At 49.5% G+C, this 27,685-nt stretch overlaps 1 protein-coding gene and 1 pseudogene across 13 annotated transcripts in view; both read right to left on the bottom strand.

Moving 5' to 3' along the window:
- Positions 1 to 1,137: 1,137 nt before the first annotated feature.
- On the bottom strand, positions 1,138 to 1,969 carry LOC116530867 (annotated as a pseudogene). Its single transcript, XR_004260155.1, has one exon. The product of XR_004260155.1 is annotated as an uncharacterized LOC116530867 (transcript).
- POU2F2 (POU class 2 homeobox 2) overlaps positions 1,138 to 27,685 on the bottom strand; it is a 90,410-nt gene continuing 63,862 nt past the window's right edge. For 6 of the 12 annotated variants that reach the window (XM_032249255.1, XM_032249254.1, XM_032249253.1 and 3 more), the window contains 10 exons: positions 12,130 to 12,235; positions 11,942 to 12,033; positions 8,533 to 8,694; positions 8,239 to 8,380; positions 7,996 to 8,144; positions 7,736 to 7,912; positions 6,284 to 6,350; positions 4,604 to 4,805; positions 4,402 to 4,475; positions 1,138 to 4,126 (listed from right to left, as the gene is read on the bottom strand). In XM_032249255.1, coding sequence (XP_032105146.1) covers positions 3,792 to 4,126; positions 4,402 to 4,475; positions 4,604 to 4,805; positions 6,284 to 6,350; positions 7,736 to 7,912; positions 7,996 to 8,144; positions 8,239 to 8,380; positions 8,533 to 8,694; positions 11,942 to 12,033; positions 12,130 to 12,235 — 1,506 coding nt within the window. In that variant the 3' untranslated portion in view covers positions 1,138 to 3,791. The remainder of the gene's footprint in view (positions 4,127 to 4,401; positions 4,476 to 4,603; positions 4,806 to 6,283; positions 6,351 to 7,735; positions 7,913 to 7,995; positions 8,145 to 8,238; positions 8,381 to 8,532; positions 8,695 to 11,941; positions 12,034 to 12,129; positions 12,236 to 27,685) is intronic. The other 6 variants (XM_032249256.1, XM_032249259.1, XM_032249261.1 and 3 more) reach the window with 3 other exon arrangements.

Raw genomic sequence — 27,685 nt, 5'->3', positions numbered from 1 at the left:
TCCTTGCCAAATCTCCCCAGGGCTTGGAGAGCCTGTCATGGTCTTCTCCAGGGAGGAGATGGGTGGAAAGCTCATATCCTTCCCCTCCTCCTGATCACAGCCCCAACTCCTACTGTGGCTTAGGTTCCCCATCCCTACCAGCCTCCCCCCCGCACTCCCCCAACCCCCAGAAGAGAACAGAGAGAGGTGGTTTAGTTACTGGCATCAATTTTTTTTTGGCACAATGAAAAGGCCTACCATTAAGGTAGACCCAGTCTCTGTCCCTCCCTTAAGTAGGAGGTCAGGGTTGGGGAGAAGAGAAATTCAGAAGGCTCCCCACTGCTCCAATCCACTCATCTCTCCTCTCTTTCTAGCCCAGGCCCTCAGCCCCCAACCTTGGACATCTAACCTAGCCCAGAGCCTAGCCTGGGGTTTCCCTCCCTATCCCCCACATAAAGCTCCCCAGCCCTCGAACTCTCTCGCTCACACACAGACACACGGACACAGGCTCTGTACAGACCGCAACATAAAAACGATGAGATAGTTTTGTTTCCCGGAGTCGAGACGGGGGACCCGAGTGGAAGGGACAGATGGGGGTGGGGGGCATGAATTCCCCCATCACCTTCCCAATCCTGGCTCCCTCCAGCCCCCCAGCCCCTTGCCCTGGCTGGCCCCCAGCCAACGATATTTGGTTTCCTTTTTTTAACATTAAAGTTCTATGAGGTATTTGGTGCCTTATCTCGAGTCCTCGGGGGAGGGGGGCCCAGGGGGAGACCTGGGGCTCACCTGCCCCTCCCTCCCTCCTACCCCCTTCCCAATATTTGGTTTCACAGCTGTAGTTAAAGCTTGGGATTTGGTTATTTTTCCCCCTCCCAGGAATTTTCTTTTTTCTTGTTTTTCTTTTCCCAGTTGTGAGGATTGGATGGGGAGGGTCCCCAGCACCCCGGCTGCACAGGGGTCCCTCCACCAATGTCAGGGCTTCTGCCCCATCCCTGCCTCCTGCTCCTCCTCTTCTCTTTGCCCCACTCCCCAACACTGGGGTGTGGAGAAGTCCCAGGTGGTGGGACTTGATGGGGTGGAAGCAGGATGAAGTGGGTGGTGGTTGAGTACTGGATTTTCTTTCCTTTTTTTTTTCCTTTTTGGTCTAGAATCATAGTTTTTGAGTCATCTCCACCATGCCTTCCATGCTGCCTGTCTTCTCGGAGGGGGTTTTGGTTGTAATTCCTTTCATTTTGCTCTGCTCACATGTCCTTCCTATTTGGTCAGGAGCCCTTGGCCCCCTCTCCACCCTTGGGCTGGGGCCCAAGCCCTCTTGCCAGTCCCTTCTCTCTTCAGGAAATAAACATGGACAAACTCAGAGGTAGGGTAAGGGCAGGGAGTCATTCGGCAGAGATGCTTACATTCCGGCGAGGATGGGTCGACGAGGTGCCAGGCCCCATCGTGCCAGGGGTTGGGGGGCGACCACTCCACCACTGCCCGGACAAGGCACCCGGAGGCCCCTGCAATGGCCGAGTCTCTGCTGCCTCCATGGCCCAGCCCAACAGTTTCATTTCCCAGGTGGGAGAAGGGAGACAAGAAAAAAAGAACGCTGAGGCCTGGGGCTCCATCTGCCTCTCCTCAAGAGTGTCCAGGAGAAAGTGGAAGCTGCCCAGGCCGCGGCCCTGCAGTCTCAGGGCTCTCCCCTCCCTCTGCTCCTGCCCAGTGAGGGGCGGGGGCCACCCTGCGCTGCCAGGCCCCACCCTGATTTCAATGGCTCGCGTCCTTCACTGCAACACTTTGGTTTGAGGAGAGACACAGAAAGAACAAGATTGAGAGAGGAGAGAGGAGAGCAAAGGGAGAGAGAGGAGAGAGAAAAGAGGGAAGGAGAGAGGACAGACAGAAGAGAACCGAAAAAGAAATCAAAGGAGGAATCAAACCACCCGAAAGTTGTTTTCCTTCGTCCGTTCTTTTTGCTTACTCCTTTTTTTCCTTTCTTTTTTTTAAAGCTTTTTCAGTTAATTGCGGGGGGTAGTTTAGGGCTCTTCACCCCTGTCCCTGACACCCTCTCAGCCCCACCCACCCACTTCCATCTGCCCTGGCCGAGGGACTGGCTTGCCCCAGCCGCCCCCTCCGACTTTCCCAAAGACGACGTCCATGAGGTATTTGTGAAGAGAAAGAAGCATTCGTCCTTCTGTCCGCGTTGGGGACCAAGGGCCTGGACCACCAGTGCAGGGGCTTGGCTCCGCCTCACGGCTCTATCTTATTCTTGAAGAGTCCTCATCTTCTTTCCCTTTTATATATATATATAAATTCTTTTTTTCTAGTTTAAATTTATTGTTTGTTTGGTTTTGTTTTTGTTTTTTGGTTCAAAACTTTGTTGGCCTCCACAATAGCAGGAGGGCAGGGTGGCTCCCAGTGGCGTCTCTCCTCTGTCCGTCGTCAGTGGAGATGTGTCCGGGGCTGGGCAAACACAGGGTCCAGCCAAGACTCGTGGAGGTCTCATGGGAGTAGTGGCCACCACCATGCCTTTTCACAAAGGGACCACAGGCTGTGGCACTGTCCCCACACATAGACCCTGATGGGGATGCCATCTCGAGGAACCCCACCACTGGGGTGTGTGCGTGTGTGCATGTGTGGGGAGGGAGAGGCATTCGCCAGTACCAGAGGGGCACGGGATGGGAAAAGCGAGGCGAGTTCTCTTTTTGGTTTCTGGTTAATGTCAAAGAACGTGAAGGATCCCACGGATAGGCACTGGAATATGAATTTTCTTTTTTAGGGAAACTGACAGACAGGATGGAAAAAGACAACTGAATGCCCTCAACTTGAATGCCTTCATCCCCTCTTGCCTGAAACTTCCACCTTCCCATAGGCTGGGGAGGCGGTTGATTCCAGAGAAGAGGAGGGTGACAGGGTTGAGGAGGGACTTGTGAGAGCTAGAACTTGGCAAAATGGCCTAGCTCACCCTTCAAAGGGGAAAGAGGGAGGAAGAGGGGCTGAAAAGTCATCCCCAGGCCTTCCCTTTAACTCTCCCCTTGCTGGGGGGAGGGAGGAGGTTAAAGCAAGACCCCCTGCCCAGGTGGGGAGAGCTGGGGGCCAGGGGAGAAGGGGACACATGGTAGGGACACATTCTGTTGAGCACAACGCTAAAAATTCTGTACATCCTTTGGATGAAGCTACTGAATATTTGGTGTAAGGTTGTTCAGGCCCTTTCTCTTTCACCTTCCGGAAAAGAACATTTGGCGGGTGGTGCCGAGCCCCAGCCCATCTGCCCAGACTGTGCCCTGTCTTCGCTGGTCCAGGGCTGGGGGCCAGGACTAGGAAGCTGGCATCTTCTCTTTTTCCTTCTGTAGCCCCCACTGGGGGAGGCAGGGTTCGGGGTTGGCCCCACAACCAGGGCTCGGTGGCAATGAGGTCTGACCTGCTGGAGGCTTCTCCGCCCCTGGCTGGGGTTCTTATTTGGTGTCGTAGCAGTGAGGGTGTGAGCACACTGAGGTCTGGCTCGCGACTGGTTTTTTGGTTTGTTTGATTTTGTGGTTTTTTTTTTTTTTTTTTTTTTTTTTTGGTTTGGTTTTGGTTTTTTTGTTTTTCACCTCTGGTTCCTTTGGGGCAGCTGGTTTCTGTTGTGATTATTTTTGGTTTTCTCTTTTGTTGGTTAGTTAGTTTCTTTCTTTTTTTTCTTTTTTTTTTGGTTGGTTGGTTTTTTTGGTTGTTCCTCCCTTGTCACTCCTGCTCCGAGGACCCTCTGTGTCCCCACCACTGGCCTCCTTGCCCTCTTCCCAGGCAAGAGACCAAGGCGGGGGTCAGAGGAGTGGGAGGGGAGGCATGGCTGGCCCTCACTCAGGTTTGGACCCTGCCTCGGGTCCCCCTGGGCCTCCAGGGGTCTGTGCTGCTGCCTCACTGCAAGTGGAGGAGGAGGAGGATGAGGATGAAGAGGATGAGGAGGAGAGGCCAGGAGACTTGCTGGAGATGGAGGCTGCCACGGCTGCAGCCGCTGCTGAGACCAAGCCCACGCCAGGCGGGGTGCTGAGCAGGGGCAGCCCAGCATGGTTCAAGAAGAGCGGTGAGGTCACCAGGCCGGGGCTCCCCGGGGCGGCGCCAGCTGCCCCCAGCACCAGGTTCCCGCTGCCATCAAGGCTGGTAAGGGGCAGGGTTCCACCAGAGGCCAGGGCTGGTGGGAAGAGAGAGAGGCTGGGCTGGGGGCACGCCGGGCCAGGGGAGACCTTTGCCTTCCAGCATCCTGCCCAGAGTGCCCCCCATCTCCTCATCGGTCCCACTGACTCCCATCAGCACCCCTCACACCTTCCCCAAAGGTGAGATGGGTATGAAGAGGCGAGCGATGCAGTGAGCAGGGGCGGGATGGCATGGCTGGAGCAGCAATGGCAGGGCTCGAGGCCCCAGAGAATAGGACTGGTGACAATGGGAGTGACATGAGGCAGCACGCACCTTGGATAGTGGCCAAAGGGTTGTTGCTCATGAGGGCTGGACTCAGCCCGGAGCTCAACCCCACCATTGTGCTTCTGCAAGAGGCAAAGCAGAGGCATTAGCAGGGGCAGGGACCTGACAGCATAACTGGGGTGCAGCTCCCCACCCCAGAAGCAGCAGCGACCCTGCTTCTCCCCACAGCCTCCCACCTGCACCCACTTACCCCGTGCTGGGGTTCAGGCCCGACAAGCCGATAGCTGAGTGGCTGCCTTGAGGGCTGGGGTTTGTGCTGTTGGTGGTGGCCGGGGGTGGGGGAGTGACAGAAGGGATGGAATTGAGGGGGGGCGCAGCCCCGCCCCCACCCCCACCCCCTCCAGCTGTCCGGCTGGGGTGGAGCGTCCCCACAGCTGAGGATAAGGTAGTAACTGCCAGAGAGAGACAAAGAGATGAGGTCTTCAGCTTCTACTCATTGCCCACTGAGGAACCTGGGGTTAATTCCTACTTGTCCTCCCGCGTAGCTCATGAAGCATCTCCTCAGTCAAAATAGCCTTAGACCTCCCTGCTCTCTCTTCCCAGAGTCATTTCCCTGTGCCTCTGCCATGGTGACCCCATCATAACAATGGAAGTCAGAACAGCTGCTTCCTGCTGAGCCCTGGCACTCTGCACTCCCCGCCCTGAACCACTTTTATACTGACTAGAAACGGGGATGCCCAGGAGACAAAGCCCTACGGCTCTCTAGGGGCTGGGGAGGGGCAAGGGGTGTCAGGCACGTTGCTACAGCTGAGGGATGGGCAACCTGGCAGGGGCTGAGGGCCCAGATTCAGCCAGACTGCTGGGGTAGAAACTCCTGGTTCTGTGTTGTCCTAGGGGTGCCCCCGGGGGAGTGCCTTAACCTCTCTGACCTTCAGATCCCTTGTCTGGAAAATGGGGATAATAGAAACTATCTCATAAAATGAATTTGAGAATTAAGTCAGTCAATGCAGTTTAGAAAGTGCTCAGTACAGTGCCAGGCAAGCACTTACTACTTTATAAATCTCCACTTACTATTTTCTGGCTTGGGGAAGGACAATATGTTGTTTGTTATGCTAAATATATATTTTAGATGAAATCTCACCCTGTTGCCTAGGCTAGAGTGCAGTGGTATGATCTCAGCGTTTACTGCAACATCCCCCTCCCAGGTTCAAGCAATTCTCCTGCCTCATCCTCCTGAGTAGCTGGGACTACAGATACAAGGCACCACACCGGCTAATTTTTGTATTTTTAGTAGAGACAGGGTTTCCCATGTTGGCCAGGCTAGTCTTGAACTCCTGACCTCAGGTGATCCACGTGCCTCGGCCTCCCAAAGTGCTGGGATTATAGACATAAGCCACTGCACCTGGCCAATTTTATATTACTCATATATATATAAGTATAATGTATAACCATATATATAAACCTGCTGTGTCCCAGGAAGAGGAAGGAGAACTCTGGGTACAAGAGTATGTATGTACGCACGTGTGTGTGTGTATACGTATATACACATACATTTACTCTTGCATGCATGTATTTATATATTTTGTATGTATTACACATTCATAATAATTTTATAAAAACTGAGGCCCAGAAAGGTAAAGTAAGCTCTTGAGTTCACATAGCTTATGAATGACAGAGGCCAGGCACAAAACCCAAGTGCCTCACCTTTTACTACGCCCATGCTTTTCTCATATGAAATTGTGAAGCAGATTAAAGCTGAGTTGCTCCTGCAGAGGAGGGGTGAGTCCTGCCCTCTTCCCACTGCCTCTCCCATTCCCCCACCCACACTCCCCTGGCCCAGTCTTGATACCCAGAGCCACTTGGGAACCTCAGGCTCCAGCCTGTGCCTCATCCTCCCAGTCCCCCCTCACCACCTTCTGCCCTCCCTGACCTGTTGTGCTCAGACTGCTGGAAGCTTGGGACAACGGTAAGGTCCCCGCACCCCCTTGGGGTGTGACCTGGGGAGAGAGGAAAGGAGGTATGGTTAGGCCACTGTCTGCAAGCAGCCCCTGTGATGCTTCCTGCAGGACCCCACTCCTCTGTGTCAGTGGGGGCAGGGGGCTTTGGCACAATGCTGTGTTTGTATTATTCCACGTGCCTTCTTCACACTTGCCCTAGCTGATCCTGAGCCACAAGCAGAAAGGGCTAATTCTCCATTGAAAGCACTCTCCACCTCTCTTCTGACACCGCCCTGCCTGGCTAGTCTCTGCAGGGCTGCGTCCTGTCTGAAGTGACTGCACTGGAAGAGTGGCTGCTCTACATGCTCTTGCTACTGTTGGTTCCACGAAACTAAAACTCTTTTCCCAGGATGAGCAAACACCACTCTTTTACCAGTGGGGTTGGCAAGTAATGCAGGAGAGACTGTTCAAAGTGACCCAGGCAAGGAAAAGAGCAGGTCTAAAGTATGAGGCTAAATGGATGCATATCTTTGCATCAGGGTGTTGAGATGTCATATTACTTGATTTTCTGGAACCATACACCAGCTTCCTTCTTGGCCACTGCACCTCCAGTCTCACCTTTGCATCAGCCCCAGAAACCTCACAAATGTAACCCTGTCCTTCCCCAGCTCAAAACCCCTCCTTACCTCCACACTACCCATGGTTCAAGTTCCAGCTCTTCACTGTAAAACTTGAGGTACATGCCCCCACCCCATCCCCAACCTCATTCATATGAACTGCAGCACCAACCACACTAAATTTGCACTGGAGTTCCTCAGATTGGGCTGGGCACACCCTGGCTTCTAGGCCTTAGTGCACACTGGTCCTGGAAGGCCCTTCACCTTCTCGTGGCTGGCTAACTCTCCCTTGTCCTTTAGAACTCAGTTCAGACAGTGCCTCCTTCATACCACTGGGGGCGGGGGCTCCTCTCTGAAGCATCACAGCCCTTTCCAGGAATGGAAATAAAGGGATGGGATAAAGGATGTCCCAGCTGTGTCTGATACCAAGTGGGCCTGTGTGCAGCTGTGGACCTGAGAGGACAGCATGGGTGTAACAGTGTCCCTGAATGGCAAATAAGTGCCTCTCCCTGCCTCTGTGTGGTTGTGAGCCTGTGTGTTTCAACCTGGACCACGTCCCTGGACATACATCCCTCCCTCTGTGGCTATGGTACTGTGATAACTCTGTGTCTGGCTATGTAGGTGTGTATCTAGGGGTGCTTGTATCCCCCACATAAGACCATAGTTCCCTGGAAACTGTGTCCTTGTGTGACTGTGCCTGTCTACATGATGGCCTGTCCCCAAGAGTGGCTCTCTTTGTCTCTGTTCTAGGTTCTGTGGACAACCAGGTAGGGTGGGCTTCACAGAGGAGCTCTGTGGTTTCCCACCCCCTAGACGGGCTCTTGGTACCATATGGGGGCTGTAGCTGGCCGGCTTCCCTGGGCTGGGCAGCATGGGGGCCGCACTGCAGGGGTTGATGCGTTTCTCCTTCTGGCGCCGGTTGCAGAACCAGACGCGGATCACTTCCTTCTCCATGTGCAGCTGCTCGGCGATCAGCAGGATCTCCTCTGAGGTAGGCTTCTGGTTCTGCAGGCAGAGGGCTCATTAGCCTGGGGCCCACCGCCCACCACCCCTCAGGTGAGGGCCACCCAGGACTGGGGGGGGCTCACCGCTAGAAAACTCTTCTCTAAGGCGAAGCGGACGTTTGTCTCAATGCTGGTCCTCTTCTTGCGTCTACGGCCAGGCAGCCCATCGAAACCCAGACTGGGGCTGCTCAGTTGGTTGGGGCTGGGCAGGCTTGAGTCCACAGACATAGTCTCTGTGCCCCGGGGGATATGTGAGCATGAGAGGGCGCCTCCCATGGCCACCGGCTGCTGCCCGCCCCCCACATGGGATCCCCAGCCTAATCCCACCTGCGTCGTTGAGCCACTTCTCCAAGAGGGGCTTGAGTTTGCACATGTTCTTGAAGCTCAGGTTGAGGGCCTCAAAGCGGGAAATGGTTGTCTGGCTAAAGTCGTTGCCGTAGAGCTTGCCCATGGCCAGGCCCACATCACCCTAAGCCAGTGGAGTGGGTAAGGGGCGGAGGTCAGGGCAGGGCCTTTCGGCATTAGGCCCACTGCGCCCACCGACTGGCCACGCTCCTCGTGGCATCCATCAACTATCCATGCCCCCACACCCACTGCCCAGCCTGCAAGGTGGCTCCAGACCTGGGTGAAGCCCAGCTTGATGCGGCGTTGCTTGAAGGTGCGGGCAAACTGCTCCAGCTCCTCCAGATCACTGGGCTCCTCGGGGTGGGATGGTGGCTCCAAGCATTTGGGGGGCTGCGGATGCGAGAGGTGCGGGTCGGGCAGCGTAGGGCGGGTCACAGCCTGGTGGGGTTGGCAGGTGGGTGGGATGCAGGGCAGAGGACCAGGATGGGGCTCAGCAATGGGTGCCCAGTCCCCCTCCCTCCCTCCTCACCCCTGCATTCCATCCTCCGCCTGCAGACTCCCCTCCATCTTCTTCCACACGCACTGTCAATCCCTTTCAAGGTCCGACTCTGCTGCCCTACATGGGTTTCCTCATTGCTTGGGATTCTGCATTGTCCCTTCACGCCTGGGAACTCCCAGAAGGAGCCGCCAGCTTTTTGTGCCAGGGCTCCTTCCCTGAAGCCGAAGGCAGTGGTTCATGGTCATCTCAACCAGGGAATCAAGGACTGGCCCTGCCACCAAATCATTGCTTAGCCCAGGCCTCACTTTCCCCCTGTGCAGGATGGGAACAATCACTGCTGCTCTGTCTACCAATAAGGCTGTTGAGAGAATGAGGTAGGTCGTGCAAATCCATGGTACAACACCAAGAGTGAACCCTAATGTCAACTATGAACTTTGGGTAATAGTGATGTGTCATTGTAGGTTCATCATTTGTTACACTTGTCCCACTCTGGTTAGGGATGTAGATAATGCGGGAAGCTGTGCCTATGCAGAGAGATATATGGGATATCTCTGTATCTTCTACTCAGTTTTGCTGTGAATCTAAAACTGCTCTTAAGAAATTAAGTCCTAAGCAATGAGTAAACTGCAAATAAACTGAAAATTAAAAAAAAAAATGGACTGAGAGGGCAATTAGGGAGATTTACAAAAAAAGCAACAGCTCTATCTGGGATGCTTCATTGCCCTAAAAATAAGAGATCTGAAGCAGGTAGTAGTTGTAGGGATGTCTTGTCACCTAGGTCCTTGATCCAATATTCTCCAAAATGCTGGGGCCAGATGTTTAGGACTTTTTCTGTTTTTTTTTTTTTTTTTTTTTTTTTTTTTAGATGGAGTTTCACTCTTGTTGCCCAAGCTGGGGTACAATGGCGTGATCTCGGCTTACCGCAACCTCCGCCTCCTGGGTTCAAGCGATTCTTCTGCCTCAGCCTCCTGAGTAGCTGGGATTATAGGCACTGCCACCATGCCCAGCTAATTTTGTATTTTTAGTAGAGACAGGGTTTCTCCATTTTGGTCAGGCGGGTCTCAAACTCCTGACCTCAGGTGATCCGCCCACCTCAACCTCCCAAAATGCTGGGATTACAGGTGTGAGCCACTGCACCCGGCCTTTTCTTTTTAAAATTGTATAAATTTAAGGCCAGCCTTAAGCCAGATACAGTGACTCATGCCTGTAATTCCAGTACTTTTGGAAGCCAAGGTGGGAGGATTGCTTGAGCACAAGAATTTGAGACCATCCTGGGCAACATGGCGAAACCCTATCTCTACAAAAATTTTAAACATTAGCTGAGCATGTGCGTCATGCCTGTATTACTAGCTACTCAGGGGGGCTGGGGACCGCTTCGCTTGAGCCCAGGAGGCTGAGGCTACAGTAAGCTGTGATCGTACCACTGCACTCCAGCCTGGGTGACAGAGTAAGACCCTGTCTCAAACAAAAACAAAATAACAACAAAAAAAAAATTTAAGGGGTACAAATGCACTTTTGTTACACAAATGTATTGTGTAGTGATGAAGCCTGGGCTTTTGGTATATCCATCACCCAAACAGCGTACATTGTACCCATTAAGTAATTTCTCATCATCCACCCACTCTCACCCCTCTCAGGTTTTGTTGTTTTTGTTGTTTTACAGAACGGGTCTCGCTATGTTGCCCAGATTGGCCTCAAACTCCTGGGCTCAAGTGATCCTCTTGCCTCAGGTTCACAAGTAGCTGAGACTATAGGCATGCATCACTGTGCTTGTTTCAGTTTTCAGAAAGCCTACATAGGTCGCCAGGAGTGGTGGCTCATGCCTGTAATCCCGGCACTTTAGAAGGCTGAGGCAGGTGGATCACCTGAAGTCAGGAGTTCGAGACCAGCCTGGCCAACATGGTGAAACCCCGTCTCTACTAAAAATACAAAACTTAGCTGGGTGTGGTGGCACATGCCTGTAATCCCAATGACATGGGAGGCTAAGGCAGGAGAATTACTTGAACCCATAAGGCAGAGGCTGCAGTGAGCTGAGATTAAGCCACTGGATTACAACCTGGGTAACACAGCGAGACTCCATCTCAAGAAAAAGAAAGAAAGAAAGAAAGAAAGAAAACCTATATAGGATGTATATCATAGATAATGTGGCCTGCCTCCCACCCACACCAGAATCAAGGATGTTACTCCGTAATCAGATACGGTAGTTAACAGTTTTGCAGCAGCAAAAATGCCACACCAAGGGGGACAAAGAAAAGTCATACACTGCCTTATGTCATGGCAGGACGGATTTTGCAGCCAAATGAGTTCTCATACCAATGGTGCAAGAACAACAGACTTTCAGTTCTGGGATTTCAGAACTGCAGCTAAGACCTATATTAGTCTCTAATCTTTTCAGTCAGTCCTTTTTAAATAGTTCACATACATTTTTTTAAAGGGCTATAAAAAATAGGTAGAAAAAAAACTTTGAAATTTATAAAAGGTAGTGAAAATTATTATTAAAGTCTAGAACTCAGGCAACAAACTGAAAGGCCTTGGGGTCCAGGCGCCAAGGTGGCCTGGAGAGCTGACCCCCTCTAAGGAGCCTTTGCTCCTGCCAGTGGCCAGGGAAACTGCTCACTGCACCAAGCCACCACACAGACACGGGTACAGTCTTACCAGATCTTCTGGTTTATTAAGAGGAGCTGGAAATCTGGTGCTTTCTGGGAATTTAGTTGACAATGGCCAAATAAAACACAACTGTGGGCCTTGTTTTCAGTCTCCAGTCTGGGAAGTGGATGTGAAATATCACCTAACGAATCCCTTGTTCAGAAAACCCTCCATTGCAGTGCTTGAAGAGGCCCGAGGCATTCGTAACCTAAAGGCTCACAACCCCCTGCAATTTTGCATGTTTTTGCACATAAGCATTTTGGGGGAATAGGGATCAGATCTAAATATTTCATCATATTCTCAAAGGAGCCCATATACCTGAAAGGGTTAAGAACCACTCATCTGGGCCAGCTCCCCTCATTCTATACAGGAAGAGGCTGACCCAGAGGGTGAGAGGCTTGCCTGAGGTCTCATAGCAAATCACTGGCAGAGTGTGGCTAGGTCAATTGGAGAGGCGACTCTCACCCCCCACCCTCGTTTACCCAGCTTTCATCAGGTTTGCTGCTGGCCTGGCCTGGTCCAGTCAGTGGACAGTCTCACCTGTGTGGGAAGCCCGGCCCGGGGTTGGGAGGTCAGAAGAGCTCCCTGGGTTTGCTGAGGTAGCTGGAATAGATTTGGTGTCGGTAGCAGGCCTGGAGAGACAAGGGGAAATGCACAGGGTGAGGGGAGGGGAAAGTGAGGAAGTTCTGTGGAGGTATCAGGGAGGCCATCTGGGGTGGGGGCCTTACCTGGCTGGCTCTGCTGGGCCTGCGGCAGCAGGAACTGAGCAGGTGGCTGGAGGTGGTGGCCTGGCACAAGCACCAGCTGCTGGAGCTGGAGGAGCTGCTGTATATCCTGGCAGGGAGGGGGGTGGACAGAAAGACAGCCTGAGTCCCAGCCGGGTTCCATCGTCTCTGCATCACCTGAACCCTGAGGGACTAAAATCAGGAAGCTGCTCCACATGGCCATCTGGCACTGGGCACTGAGGGATGCCACCCAGTCTCTGAACAGCATCCCTGAGCTAAAGGGCACCCAGAGGTTTCTCTCTGCTGTGGGGTACCAGAGGGTCCCAACTAGGCAGTCCTGGGAGGGCTCATTCTTTATTTACCTTTTCTTTCTTGATGAAGTATTTGCCTTGTCTTAACATTTCCACAGAACAAATAGAATCACTTAAAAATATAAGCCAGGCTGGGTGCAGTAACTCATGCCTGTAATCCCTGCACTTCGGGAGGCCAAGGCGAGCAAATCACCTGAGGCCAAGAGTTTCAGACCAGCCTTGCCAACATGGTGAAACCTCGTCTCTACTAAAAATACAAAATTAGACGGGTGTAGTGGTGCATGGCTGTAGTCCCAGCTACTCTGGAGGCTGAGGCAGGAGAATTGTTTGAACTTGGGAGGCAGAGGTTGCAGTGAGCCGAGATCACACCCCTGCACTCCAACCTGAGTGACAGAGTGAGACTCTGTCTCAAAAAAACAAATACAAAATAGGCCGGGTGCGGTGGCTCAGGCTTGTAATCTCAGCACTTTAGGAGGCTGAGGCAGGCAGATCATCTGAGGTCGGGAGCTCGAGACCAGCCTGACCAACATGGAGAAACCCCGTCTCTATTAAAAATAAAAAATTAGCCCGTCTTGGTGGCACAGGCCTGTAATCTCAGCTACTTGGGAGGCTGAGGCAGAGAATTACTTGAACCTGGGAGGCGGAGGTTACAGTGAGCTGAGATTGCACCATTGCACTCCAGCCTGGGCAACATGAGCAAAACTCCAACTCAAAAAATAACAAATAAATAAAAACAAATAAATAAAATTGTAAACCAGACCAGGTGTTTCCTCCCTTAAAAACATTCCCAAGGCAAATGATATCATGTCTGGAATTAGCTTTAAAATACTCCAGCAAATAGTATAAATTAGTACAACCACTTTGGGAAGCTCTTCAGCACTGCTATAGGTTGCACTGTGTCTCCCCGCCCCCGCACATCCTGCCACCCCCCAAAAAGATACGTTGGAAACCTAACCTCTAGAACCTCAGAGATTAACCTTATTCAGAGATAGGGTCTTTGGCAGAGGATCAAGTTAAAATGAGGTCATTCGGGTGGGCTCTAATCCTATATGACTGGTGTCTTTTTTTTTTTTTTTTTTTTTTTTTTGGTATGGAGTCTCGCTCTTGTTGCCCAGGCTGGAGTGCAATGGCGCAACCTCGGCTCACCGCAACCTCCGCCTCCTGGGTTCAGGCAATTCTCCTGCCTCAGCCTCCTGAGTAGCTGGGATTATAGGCACGCGCCACCATGCCCAGCTAAATTTTTGCATTTTTAGTAGAGACGGGGTTTCACCGTGCTGACCAGGATGGTCTCGATCTCTTGACCTCGTGATCCACCCGCCTCGGCCTCCCAAAGTGCTGGGATTACAGGCTTGAGCCACCGCGCCCGGCCTATGACTGGTGTCTTAATAAAAAAGGCAAATTTGGCTGGGCGCGGTGGCTCAAGCCTGTAATCCCAGCACTTTGGGAGGCCGAGGCGGGTGGATCACGAGGTCAAGAGATCGAGACCATCCTGGTCAGCACGGTGAAACCCCGTCTCTACTAAAAATGCAAAAATTTAGCTGGGCATGGTGGCGCGTGCCTATAATCCCAGCTACTCAGGAGGCTGAGGCAGGAGAATTGCCTGAACCCAGGAGGCGGAGGTTGCGGTGAGCCGAGGTTGCGCCATTGCACTCCAGCCTGGGCAACAAGAGCGAGACTCCGTCTCAAAAAAAAAAAAGAAAAAGAAAAAAAAAAAAAGGCAAATTTGGACATAGACGAGGATAAAGCGAAGATGGTGTGGAGAGACACAGGGAAAAGACAGTAACCTACAAGCCAAGGAGAGAGGCCTGGAACAGATCTCCCCATCACGGCCCTCAGAAGGGACAGATTCTTCCTTAACTGCTGACACCGTGATTTCTGACTTCCAGCCTCCAGAACTGTGAGGCAATACATTTCTCTCAAGTCACCCAGTTTGTGGTTCTTTGTTTTGGCAGCCCTAGCAAACGAATACAGGCGCTATCTAAGAAAGCTGAATATATACCTCCCTTATAACCCAGCAACTCCACTCCTGCATATAACCCACCATAAATGTGTACGTGTTTACCACAAGACATGTACTACAACGTTCACATGGACCATTTGAAATATGCAGGACTTGAAGATAGCTCAAGTGCCCACAACAGTAGAATAGGTAAAGAAACTGTTTCAGTGGAAGCCACAGCAATGAGAATGAGCAGTCCACAAGTCACAGTTACATGCCACAACATAGACTTCCCAAACATAATCAGTGAGAGAGCTAGTCTTGACAGAGAACAACCTGTATGATTCTAATGGCTGAAGTTTGGGGAGAAAAGGCTGAAAAGTGACACCAGGGAGCTTCTGGGGGCTGGCCACATTGTTTCTAGATCTGGGTGCCAGTTCCATGGGAGTGCTCATAGCTGTATACCTATGATTTGTGCACTTTTATATATTTATTATATTTTATTTTTTTATTTTATTTATTTTTTTTTTTTGAGACGGAGTTTCGCTCTTGTTACCCAGGCTGGAGTGCAATGGCACGATCTCGGCTCACCGCAACCTCCGCCTCCTGGGTTCAAGCAATTCTCCTGCCTCAGCCTCCTGAGTAGCTGGGATTACAGGCACACACCACCATGCCCAGCTAATTTTTTGTAGCTTTAGTAGAGACGGGGTTTCACCATGTTGACCAGGATGGTCTCGATCTCTTGACCTTGTGATCTACCCGCCTCGGCCTCCCAAAGTGCTGGGATTACAGGCTTGAGCCACCGCGCCCGGCTCTATTTATTATATTTTAATAAAAATATGTTTTAAGAGTTGGGTGGGGGAAGTGCAAAAAATATGTTTTAAGACAGGGCCAGACACAGCGGTGTGTGCCTATAATCCCAGCACCATGGGTGGTTGAGGCAGGAGGACTGCTTGAGGCCAAGAGTTCAGTACCAGCCTGGGCAACATAGTGAGACACACCCCCATCTCAAAAAAAAAAAAAATCCTTGTTTGCATAGCAGTGAGTAAAAAATAAAGTAAAATAAAGGGAAAAAAGCAGAATGAGGTAGGAAAAGAGGGAGAGAAAAAAAATCCAATCCTCCCCCCACCAAAAATGAAGAGTTTCGATGAAATCCTATTTGCCAGTAGGACTGGTAAAATACTGGTATCTATTGAGCTTGCTGAAGAGTATGTGGGGTTCTTGACATCATTCTCTCTACTTTTACGTTTAAACATTTCCAAAAGAAAAAGCAAAACCGCCTTCCAGACACAGTCCAATGGCTTCTCATAGCTCTCAACAATGCAAACAAAACTCCTCACCTTCCTACAGGTCCATTTATACTGAGGCCTGTGCTCATCTTCCTGCTCATCTCCCACCGCCCTCTCCCACCATGGCTATGCTCCAGCCATTCAGCCCTTTTTCCGTTTTTTTTTTTTTCAAATGTACCAAGCTTGTTCCTGCCTCAGGACCTTTACACATGCTGTTCCCTCTACTGGGCAGTTCTACTTCTGACACTTATGCCTGGGTCCTAACACAAAGTCACCCTCTCAGAGGTGCCCTCTTTGACCATCCAGTCTATACCAGCCAGCCTCCTGGCTTCCCTTTATCAGCCCATTTCATCTCCCTCACAAGGCTTATCACCATCTCTAGGCATTGCTCTTCCTGTTTACCCATTCATGGCCTGCCCCTCTCACTGGAACGTCAGGACCATGAGAGCGTGATCTTAACTGTTTCAGTCACCACTGTATCCTCAGCACCTAGAACAGCACCTGGCACCCAGTAGGTGTTCCATATAGATACATTAATAAACCAAGACTGATGCTTCATCATTTACTTGGCAAATTTTAAGTAGAGTTGAAACCTGTAACATGTTACTTACAATTTTTTCCTTCTGGGAAATTGTGGGTGTTGGCACATGCCCCCTCAATTCTTCCCAATGCTATTATTATTTCAAAGACCAATTTGATGTGCCAGGAAGTGAACAAACTGGGAAAATATATAAGCAATTCGGCAGAAGGAGTTCATTTCTTTAATATACAGTGATTTTGAAAGTAACTATATAATTTAAAAAAGAAGAAGAAAAATAACGATTACAAATCCATAAGAAAAAAACTGACAACTCAGTAGTAATGTGGCTGACAGGTCTGGAGAGTGTTCAGTGAAATAAATGTGAACAACTCTGGATAGAAATACACTAAGATTCACTTGCAATAAGATAAACACGACTGCAGTTACACTGAGATAACATTTTTACCTCTCAGATCACCAAAGATAAAAATAGTGTGTAATATTACATTGGAGAGTATGGGAAAACACACATTCTTGTACATGCTGGTGAGAAGGTGATTTGGCAATGTCTATCAAAATTACAATTGCACACAGCCTTCAACTCTGCCATTCCACTGCTAGAAATTTATCTATTCTCACACTTGTGCTAAATGACCTCTCTAGAAGGCTACTCCCAGCAGCAAGTGGCATTCTAGCAAAAGAGTAGAAGGCAGCTGAGCATGCAGCAAGAGAGGACAGGTTGAATGAATGAGAATAGAGCTCTACAGTGGAATACTATGCAGTCATGAACAAGAATGATGAGTCACTTTGTATCCTGATATGGAACAATCTGCAGGATGGCCTGTTGAGTGGAAAGTTCAAGAGGCAGAACAGAGGGTATGACGATGCTACTGTTTTTTGTGTAAAAAAAAAAAAATGTATATCTCAATACTTGCTTGGGTATGCATAGCTGATGTCTGGAAAACTGAATCAGAAGGCCACATTACAAATCCATCCATACCTCTGGGATTTGAAACACGTACCTGGTCTGAGTAAATAAAATATCCCAGTGTCCCACCCCCACCCACCCAAAGTCACTGCTGATCAACATCCCTGCTTTTCCAACCATTTGACAGCTCAAAGCCATTCCCTGAACCCCTGGGGGTGCCTCTGCTTTTTCTGTGTATGGCAGTGGACTGGGTACTCCTGTGCTCCTGACCTTTCTCTTGCTGCTAATCATCTCAGAATCCAACTTACGGGGTTCTGATGTCCTAGCACTCTATGCTGTGAAACCATGTCCACCCTGCCTTCCCTTTCCCAGCTACCCCAGCCCAGTAACACCTCCGTGGTCACCTCCCTCCAGATGTGGATCAACTGTGAAGTGGGCAACACATATGCTTCAGGGCCCCCCATTTAGTGAATGCTTTTCAAGGTCCCATGCCTAATTTTGGTTTCAAACATTGTCTTTTTCTTTCAAAGGGACTCCAAATTGCATAATCTTTCAGCCCCACAAAACGGGACCCACCTGCCCTGTGCTGCACATCTCCCAAGGCAACGCATTTGCTTATGAGTATTTTTCCTCTGCTAGACTGAAACTCTAGCAGGCCAGAAGCATGTCTTACTCTTCTTGTATCCCTAACCCATACTGGAGCCTGGTAAGCCCCCATTAAATGCCCATTGAATTGAATCTAATGAATAAGACCAGAAATCAAGTCTTATTATCAGCATTTTTCTGATTTCCTATAACCTGTAACTTGTTGATTAAACTATCTGTTAACTCCTGTTCCTCCCTAGCATGACTCTCAGTGAAAATTCCCCTTTCCTCCAGAAGCCTAGAGAGGTATCTGTAGGTTTCATTCTGAATCAGCAGAGAGAGGAAATAATGGGAAAAGAGCATCCCAGTTTGCAGAAGGTCTCATGGTGAGAAAGTCTGATGAGAAATATTTAACCACATCCCTGTCCAGTTTCTCAGACCAGAGACTTAGGGGTCAGCCTTCATCCCACCTTCCCTTCCTCTCCCCATCCACCCAATCCATCTGCAAGTCCTCCCAGTTCCCTCTACATCTCTTCCTGTCCACAGTCACTGTCCTGGTCCAAACCACCATCCTTCTATCCCAGACAATCCATTCGCCTCAAGCAGACAGAGAGGGGTCTAAAACAATAGAGTTCTAAATTTTTTTGTGCCCTGAATTCTTCAGCATCTGAAAACAAAAACAAAAACAAAACAAAACAAAACAAAAAAACAAAGAAAAACTCTATCACCCTCTTCTCAGAGTTAAAAACACAAAACATAAGATATAAGATAGATCTTTCCTTCCTTCCTTCCTTCCTTCCTTCCTTCCTTCCTTCCTTCCTTCCTTCCTTCCTTCCTTCCTCTTTCTTCTCTCTCTCTCTCCTTCTTTTTTTTGAGATGAGATGGAGTATCGCTCTGTCACCCAGGCTGGAGTACAGTGTACAGTGACTCAATCTCAGCTTCTAGGTTCAAGCGATTCTCCTACCTCAGCCTTCCAAGTAGCTAGGATTACAGGTGTGCTCACCATGCCCAGCTAATTTTTATATTTTTAGTAGAGATGGGGTTTTACCATGTTGGCTAGGCTGGTCTCTAACTCCCGACCTCAGGTGATCCACCCACCTCGTCCACTTCAAGTGCTGGGGTTAAAGGCGTAAGCCACCGCACCCAGCCAGATATATAGAACTTCAGATGAAATCGATCACATAGAATTACAGACATCATCACTAGGGACTCCAAAGGGAGGGAGAAGGAAAAAAGCTGAAAAACTTCCTACTGGGTACTATCAGGATGACGGGAACAATTATGCCCTAAACCTCAGCATCATGCAATATAAGCTTTGCAACATACCTGCACATATATCTCTGAATCTAAAATAAAAAAACTGGCTGGGCACAGTGGATCATGCCTGTAATCTCAGCACTTTGGAAGGCTGAGATGGGAGAATCTTTTGAGCCGAGGAGTTTGAGACCAGCCTGGGTAAGATGGCAAGACCCTGTCTCTACAAGAAGAAGAAAAGTTAGCTAGGCATGGTGGTGCATTCCTGAGGTCCCAGGTACTCAGGATGCTGAGGTAGGAGGATCCCTTGAACCCAGGAGTTTGAGGTGGCAGTGAGCTATGATCACACCATGGCACTGTAGCCTAGGCAACAAAAGGAGGCATCCATCTCCAAAAAACAAAATAAAATAAAATAAAAATTAATTAAAATTTGGCAGGGTGTGGTGGCTCATTTCTGCAATCCTAGCACTTTGGGAGGCCAAGACAGGCAGATCACTTGAGGCCAGGAGTTTGAGACCAGCCTGGCCAACGTGGTAAAACCCTGTCTCTACCAAAAAACACAGAAAAAAATTAGTGTGGTGGTGGGTGCCTGTAGTTGCAGCTACTCAGGAGGCTGAGGAAGGAGAATCACTTGAACCCAGGAGGCAGAGGTTGTAGTGAGCTGAGATCGTGCCACTGTACTCCAACTTGAGCAACAAAGTAAGGCTCTGTCTCAAAAAAAATTAATTAAGTAACAAGATCCAGCAGTAGATCTGATGACTACTGTAATTTCAAAGCAATGATGACTAAAAACAGTATTTTGAGAGATCTGCAACAACTATAAGAGAATTTGAAAATCTGCATTCTCTTGGTGACAAAGTCTGAGTACTGCTAATACTACTGTGGTCTGTTGTCTATATTCATGATAGAGGGATGTGCCACGGTTTGGTCAGAAGATAGTAAAAACTGAGATGTAATTTTTTTCTCATCCAAGTTCGTGGACTCTGACTTCTATGCATAGACTTTTCTAGGGGTGGTCTGCGGACTCAAAGTCCCTGTTCTAAAATATAAATCAAGCCACACAGCCTCCACTGACTTTCATCACATTTGTGGTACAATCCAGCTCCAAGCCATCTTGCCTTTCCGTCCTTGCCTCACATGACTCTCACTCCCTAACTCTGATCCAGCCCCACTGGTCTCCTTCCTGTTACTGAACCCACAAATAAGTCCCCACCTCAGTACCTTTGCTATACCCTTTCTTTCTAGATTTGCACAGAGCTACTCCCTCCTCATTATTCAAGTCTCCATTAAATGCCCCCCCTCCTTGGAGAGGTCTTCTCTGGCCACACACTCTGATGAAGTCTTCCTTTTCTTTCAACACTCTCTATTACACTCTTTTCTTTCCTTCATAGCAATTATCTGCTTCCTGCCTGTCTCCCCAACTATAGCAGATGTCAGCTCCACGAGGGCACAGACTTGTCTACCTCATTCCCCACTATATCCTCACCCAGAAAGGCTCTTGGGCATGGTGATATTCACTAAATATTTGCTGACTAAAGGGATGAAAGAAGGGGAGAAAGACGGTGGGGCACGGTGGCTCACACTTGTAGTCCCAGCACTTTGGGAGGCTGAGGCAGGTGAATTGCTTGAGCCCAGGAATTCGAGACCAGCCTGGGCAACATGACAGGGTCTCTACAAAAAAATCCAGGCATGCTGGAATGTGCCTGTAGTCCCAGCTACTCAGGAGACTGAGGCAGGAGGATGGCCTGAGCCTGGGAGGTCGAGGCTGCAGTGAGCCATGGTCATGCCACTGCACTCCAGCCTGGGTGACACAGCAAGACCCAGTCTCAAAACAAAGAAAGAAAGAAAGAAAGGAGACAAGATAAGATTCTGGGTGAACAGAACAGTAAGCTGGCTCAGAACTGGGGTAAGCCGGTAGGAGGTGCCATTTCTCCATAATCTAGAGGTAGCATGGCCATCTGAAGCCACTTGGGGGCGTGTTACATCCAAGTCAGACAGTGGAGAAGTTACAGTAAGTAGAGACAGGCCAGAGAAAAGACGCTGGCCAGCATATTTCGTGGATCAACTACTCTGTCCCTGAGCTTTGAGGAAGCATAGCACAGAGAGCTAGCATGCCCATGAAAGCTAAGAAGGGATGGTAACGATTTTTCTCGTTGCTCTATTTTGATCACCCTCCCAATGCAGGAGCCTCATAGGTGATCGATACATTTACAATGAATGAATGAGGTGAAACCTCAAGACAGACTGGCAGTACTCTGCCATAGCTGGGACTCTGGCCATGACTGGGGGCAGAAAGATTGATATGTGGATTATAGGATACATGGGTGAACTGCCCACTTTCCCATCTGGGCTCAGTTCCACCTGGTGGGCGAAGAGAAAGCCATGACAATGAACTTGAGAACGCTGGGTCCCAGAGCCGGCGGCGGCTGCAATGACCCAGACGCTGTACCTCACTTCAGTGCACAGGGCAGATGGCCCATTCTCCATGGCCTCTGGCACCCCCATTGGGGGCCTCCACACAAACTCTGGCAGCCACTATGACATATCAAGGATGGCAAAGGAGTTGACATTCCTTTGCCAACCCTGATATGGCAAATTGTGACCAGTTCTGGACCTCCCCTCTCTAAGACAAGTTAAGTCCAGAGTAGGGGAGAACAGGAAAGAGTTGGGTCCGGGAACTATGTAAACTATATCGTGATAGATTGTGTTCAAAATGAGGAGGGGAGGATGGATGGGGAAAAGGAAGATGGTCAACAAGCACAGAGTTTCAGTGAGATAAGAGGAATACATTCTGGCATTCTACTGCACAGTGACTACTATTAATAATGTATTGTATATTTCAAAACATCAAAGAGAGAGTTTTTGTTTGTTTGTTTTGATGGAGTCTCACTCTGTTGCCAGACTGGAGTGCAGTGGCATGATCCTGGCTCACTGAAACCTCTGCCTCCTGGGTTCAAGCAATTCTCCTGCCTCAGCTTCCTGAATAGCTGGGACTATAGCCACACGCCACCATGCCCAGCTAATTTTTGTATTTTAGTAGACACAGGGTTTCACCATGTTGGCCAGGATGGTCTAGATCTCTTGACCTTGTGATCCACCCGCCTTGGCCTTCCAAAGTGCTGGGATTACAGGCATGAGCCACTGCGCCTGGCCTTGTTTTTGTGTTTTAAGAGACAGTGTCTTGCTCCGTCACCCAGGCTGGAGTGCAGTGCATGATTATAGCTCACTGCAGCCTTGAACTCCTGGGCTCAGGCCATCCTCCTGCTTCAGACTCCCGAATAGCTAGGATTAAAGTGAGCCACTGTGTCCAGCAAGGAGAATACCTCAAAATGATTTCATCACGAAAAAAAGACAAATATTTGAGGTGATAAATATGCTAATTAGCCTGCTTTGGTCATTCCACAATGTATACATGTATCAAAACATCATATTGTTCCCCATAAATATATACAATGATTATTTGTCAATTAAACATAAAATAATACTCAGCCAGGTGCAGTGACTCATGCCTATCATCTCTGCACTTTGGAGGCTGAGGTGGGAGGATCACTTGAGGCGAGAAGGTCAACACCAGCCTGGGCAACATCGTGAAACCCTGTCTCCACCAAAAAATTTGTCTTTTTATTTATCCAGGTATGACGGTGCATACCTGTAGTCTCAGCTACTTGGGAGGCTGAGGTGGGAGGACTGCTTCAGCCAGGAGGTCGAGGTTGCAGCGAGTTATGATGGTGCCACTGCACCTCAGGGTGGGCAATAGAGCAAGACTCCAAAAAAAATAAATAACTACATAAATTAAATAAAATAAAACTTAAAATTAAAATGAGGTCAGGCTTTCTGATACTCCAAGTAGTGTCAGTCTGTCTGGTGATAGGACACTGCCTGGGAAGGCAGTGGGCACCTGCCATGGAAGCCATCTGGGTGAAAACCCCCACCTGGCAATAACAGTGACAAGAAAACACCTAACCTAGGGGAAGTTAGACTACTGGGGTGCAAGAGTCCCTTCCAGCTTAGAAACTTGGCGGTTTGAGTCTTGGCCCTCTCACCTCCTTTTTGCTGTGTGCCTGGGGGAAGCCACTTTCCCTCTGGGCCTCAGCCTCCTTAACTGTATAAGATGATGATGCAAGGTGTCATACAGAGATCTGGGCTTTGGAGCCCAGAAACCTGACTTTCCCTCACACCCCTCAGGCAGTTCCTTACCCTCTTTAAGTCTCAGTTTCCTTAGATGACACCACAATAAGTCTTACTTCATGGAGCTGTTAAAGCTGTTAAATTAAATGAGACAATATGTATAGAATGTTTAGCCTGATTCCTGTTCACTTAATTTGTCCTTCATAAATGGCAGTCATTATGACTGAGTCATTTCTCTCTCAGGGCCTCAGTTTTCTTATCTGCAAAATAGGGATAATAATGTCTAATTCTCCACTGGGTTGTTCTAAGGCCTGAGTAATATTATCTAGAAAGCATTTTGGAAATTACAACATACCCCTCAAAATGAGCATTTTCTACCATTGCCCACCTCATGTCACCATACTTGACCATGAGCTCTTAAGGGTGGGAACCCAATCTGGCTGAGTCCTTCCTTCCATCTGTCCAGCCATCCTCCTTCCTTCCCTTTTTTTCTTTCTTTTTTTGGAGACAGGGTCTCACTCTGTCACTCAGCCTGGAGTGCCATGATGCAATCATAGCTCACTGCCACCTTGACCTCCCATGCTCAAGCGATCCTCCTGCCTCAGCCTCTCAAGTAGTGTGGGACTATGGGTATGCATCACCACACCTGGTTAACTGTTTCTTTTTTTGTAGAGATGGGGTCTCGCTATGTTGCCCAGGCTGTTCTTGAACTAGCCTCAAGCCACCCTCCTGCTTCGGCCTCCTAAAGTGTTGGAATTATAGCCCTGAGCCACTGTGCCTGGCCAAGTTCATTCTCTTCCTGACAACTAACAACTTCTAGCTCCTTCCCAGACACTCTGCTGAGCTTCAGCCTCAAATATGTATCTGCTCACTTGGTGTCCCTATGTAGATGATTAATAGACTCTTCAAACCCTAACATGTCCAAAATGAAACTGCTGGCTCCCTACCACAGCCTTCCAAAACATCCTGTTCCTCCCGTCTTCCCCAACTCAGGAAACCATGTCATTACCACCCAGCTGCTGAAGCTAAAATCCTAGGAGTCATCCTTGACCTATACAATCAATACAAAATAGCAACCAGGACCCCCATCCTCACCCTCCTGGCTCAAGCTACCCTCATGTCCCATCTGTATGCCTTCAAGGACTTCCTACTGGGTTCTTGTTTCTAATTCTATCCCCTGCAGTCCATTCTATGATTAGTACAGTCACTCCCCTAGGGGAAGCTCTAAAGATGGGGGTGGGGCCGAGGAGGTGGCCATTCTCTAGTGTGGGTTCTTCTCTGGACCCCCAGTGGTTGGTCCTGTGACATGGAGCCCAAGAATTGTAGAGACTGGGGCAGAACACCACAAATGGAGAACCATTCAACAGGGAGAAAAAATGCCTGCATATGGACTTCATGTCACATCACATGCTACCTTATGCTAAAATTCCAAGACAGATGGGCAACAACAGATCCCAACCAAGGAACCAGTGGGAGTGACTGGCATGCCTGGGCCAGGCTCCTGGACTCCAAGGCCCTGTGTATGCACTGACCATACACCTCCGGGTGGGCAGCTTTGATTGGCCTGGTACCCACTGCCCCTTCAACTTCTTCAAGCAACAGAACCCATCTCTTTGGGGGTTACACTTTCCCACCCTCAAATCATGAGGACCAGATAGGGCTGACCTTGCCTTCTCTGGGGTTGAGCACAAGGACTCAAACCTAGCCAGGGGGCATGTTTTTGTTTGTTTGTTTGTTTTGGGGACAGAGTATCACTCTGTTGCCCAGGCTAGAGTGCAGTGGCACAATCTTGGCTCACTGCAGCTTCTACCTCCTGAGTTCAAGCAATTCTCTTGACTCAGCCACCTGAGTAGCTAGGATTACACGTGCCCGCCACCATGCCCGGCTAATTTTTGTATCTTTAGTAGAGACAGGGTTTCCCCATGTTGGTCAGACTCATCTTAAACTCCTGATCTCAAGTGATCCACCCACCTCTGCCTCCCAGAGTGCTGGGATTACAGGCGTGAGCCACCCCACCTGGCCCAGGGGATGCATTTTATCTCCCTGGGTAGGGTAGCTACAAGTCTGGAAATGCTGACACCCATTTTGCCTGCCCTGGAATGAAACAAAGAGACAGACCCATGGAGCTGGGCCTGGTATTTCAGGACAGGCCTTGTCAGTTATCTGAGCCAAATACTCCTGAGTCTTGTTCAGCTACCTGGACGAGCTTTGGCTCCTCCCTCCCAGCTCATCCTTCCCTATTTGTGCCTCCATGGCCGGCCTTGCTTTCTTACTTTGCACTTGCCATTCACATGGCCTGGAAGCCCTTTCCCATCAAACTCCTCCCCATGCCCCTGAGTCTTTCTGAAAGCCAGGATAGATGTGGGTCCTGATTCCCTCAGACACACATCCATTTCTTTTCCCACATTCTCATCACACTCAGTAGGTTTCTTTGGGAAATTTCATTCGCTAGGTCCTAGCAGCCTAAAAGATTTTGTCAAGATTTTTGCCATGGTCCTATTAGGAAAATACTGATTTTCCCCCCTACTCTCCAATACAAAAAGATGTTTTAACTGTTAATGTAAGTTTTCCACCAATGCCTACCCCTACCCCACACATTCTAAAATACTTCCCTGGAGAGGTATCTTCCCTACCCTTGATTGAAAATCTGCTGCAAAACATCCCTCATTGATTCAGTAAACATCCACCCCCTCAGTAGAAGGCATCACACTGAGCAATGGACAGACAAATTGTAAAACTGTATTATAATTACCCCTTCATCTGTACAAGCTAGAAGATTGCAGGGAAGGATCCTGCCAAATGGTTTAACTGGCATTTCTTTGGAAGCTGACATCAGAGGGATGGAAGGGGGACTTTTCCTTGGTATTTTATACAATTTTAAAGGGATGAGTATTTTTGACTGTCTTTTCTGGGCTTCTTAGTATCTTCCAAGTGAAACATTTCTTAGTAGCTCACTGATGTGCTTGTTCCACTTCAGGAAAGGGAGCCCCTCAGGGGCAAGGATGGCTGTGACTCATTCCTAAGTCTTCAGCTTCCTGCCATGGCCTAACGCATAGGAGGTCAGGAAATGTTTGTGAAATGACTGCAGGAACAGAGCTGACCAGGCACAAGAAGTGGACTGGGGAGTCAAGGGCATGAGATGTGGGCTGGGGAGAGCCATCCAAGCTGAGGAGCGGGGAAGGGCTAGAGCAGTGGGCAGGTAAGTCAGGAAGAGCTGGTCCCTCTGCAGCCTGGGTCCAGCATGGTTCCCATAGGAGGTGTTGTTGTAGAAATCATGTCAAAGGGCAACTCAGTTTGTGAGAAAGAATTCCCAGAAAACAAACTTGGCCCAGCTTTGCACTTGTTGAGGACAAAAAAGGAAAGATCAGAGCTGAGGAAAGTTGGGGAGGGAGAAGTGAAAGGAAAGGACTTGGCAGAGAGGGTTTTAAGGAGACCTTAACAATCAGGCCTGGGCTGGATGGCAGGTGGTAGAGGCTCAGCCTGCTGCTGCTGGGTCCCTGGGGAGCTGGGGAGGTGGCTCTAGGAGTTCGTAGACAGGAATGTCTGCTGCTCACAGAGGTGGTGGCCTGGCTGGGTCTGCGCTAGGCTGCCCTGTTCCGCCTTCTATCCTCTAGTCTTTGTTCCTTCAACTGATATTTCCTCAGGTATATTCAGGCACAGCTGGAGGGAGGGAAGTCATCATGACTTCCTAGAGGTGTGGACTCCTGGGCTGGGGCTTAGATGAAGAGGAACTGTTCAGGTAAAGGAACAGAACAGACTTCCAGGGAAAAGAGAACAAGAGCAGGGCTTCTGAGATGCGAAAGAGCCAGCCCCAGTGAGGAGCCCCAAGCCCTTGGCATTGCTCAGTAAAGGGCTGTCTATGCTACGAGGCAAATGGAACACCTGCTGCTGGAGTCTCTGGTGACCAGGGTGGGAGGGACTAGAAACCATGTTCCGTGAAGAACAGCTAAAAGCAGCAGCCACAGATTATGTAGTTAGAGCCCTGGCCAGAGCAGGCCGCTCTGCCACTCCTGCTCACAGCATGATCTGGGGCAGGTCACTTGCCCCTCAGAGCCTCGGCTGTGGGAAGGATTCATGGGTGCAAAGAGGCCATCACTGGCAGGTGCCTGGAACAAAGGCAGCACCCAACAGACTAAGTTACTGTTACCGTGGAGAGCCAGGTATTGAAAGGCTATGTCTGGGGCAAGTACTGTGGCTCATGCCTATAATCTCAGCACTTTGAGAGGCCAAAGCAGGCAGATCGCTTGAGCTCAGGAGTTCAAGATTGGCCTGGGCAATATGGCAAAGCCCCGTCTCTACAAAAAATATGTAAATATAAAAAATTAGCTGGATGTGGTAGCATGCACTTGTAGTCCAAGCTACTCAAACGGCTGAGGCGGGAGGATCATTTGAGCCCAAAAAGGTTGAGGCTGCCATAATCATGCCACTGCACTCCAGCCTGGGCAACAAAGCACGACCCCGTCTCAAAAAAAATAGGCTACATCTGCAAGAGCCATCATGGAGCAGTAGGTCCAGTTTACAGAGTGTCTTCACAGAACCAGGCCCAGTGTAAGGAAGCTCTAAGGAAGCAGGTATTAGTTCAGTTTTTTTTTTTTTTTTTTTTTG

Source organism: Sapajus apella, unplaced genomic scaffold, assembly GCF_009761245.1.
Source record: "Sapajus apella isolate SASKATOON/1434 unplaced genomic scaffold, GSC_monkey_1.0 scaffold68, whole genome shotgun sequence".
NCBI classification, from domain to species: domain Eukaryota; kingdom Metazoa; phylum Chordata; class Mammalia; order Primates; family Cebidae; genus Sapajus; species Sapajus apella.
This window is presented reverse-complemented; position numbering and strand designations above follow the sequence as displayed.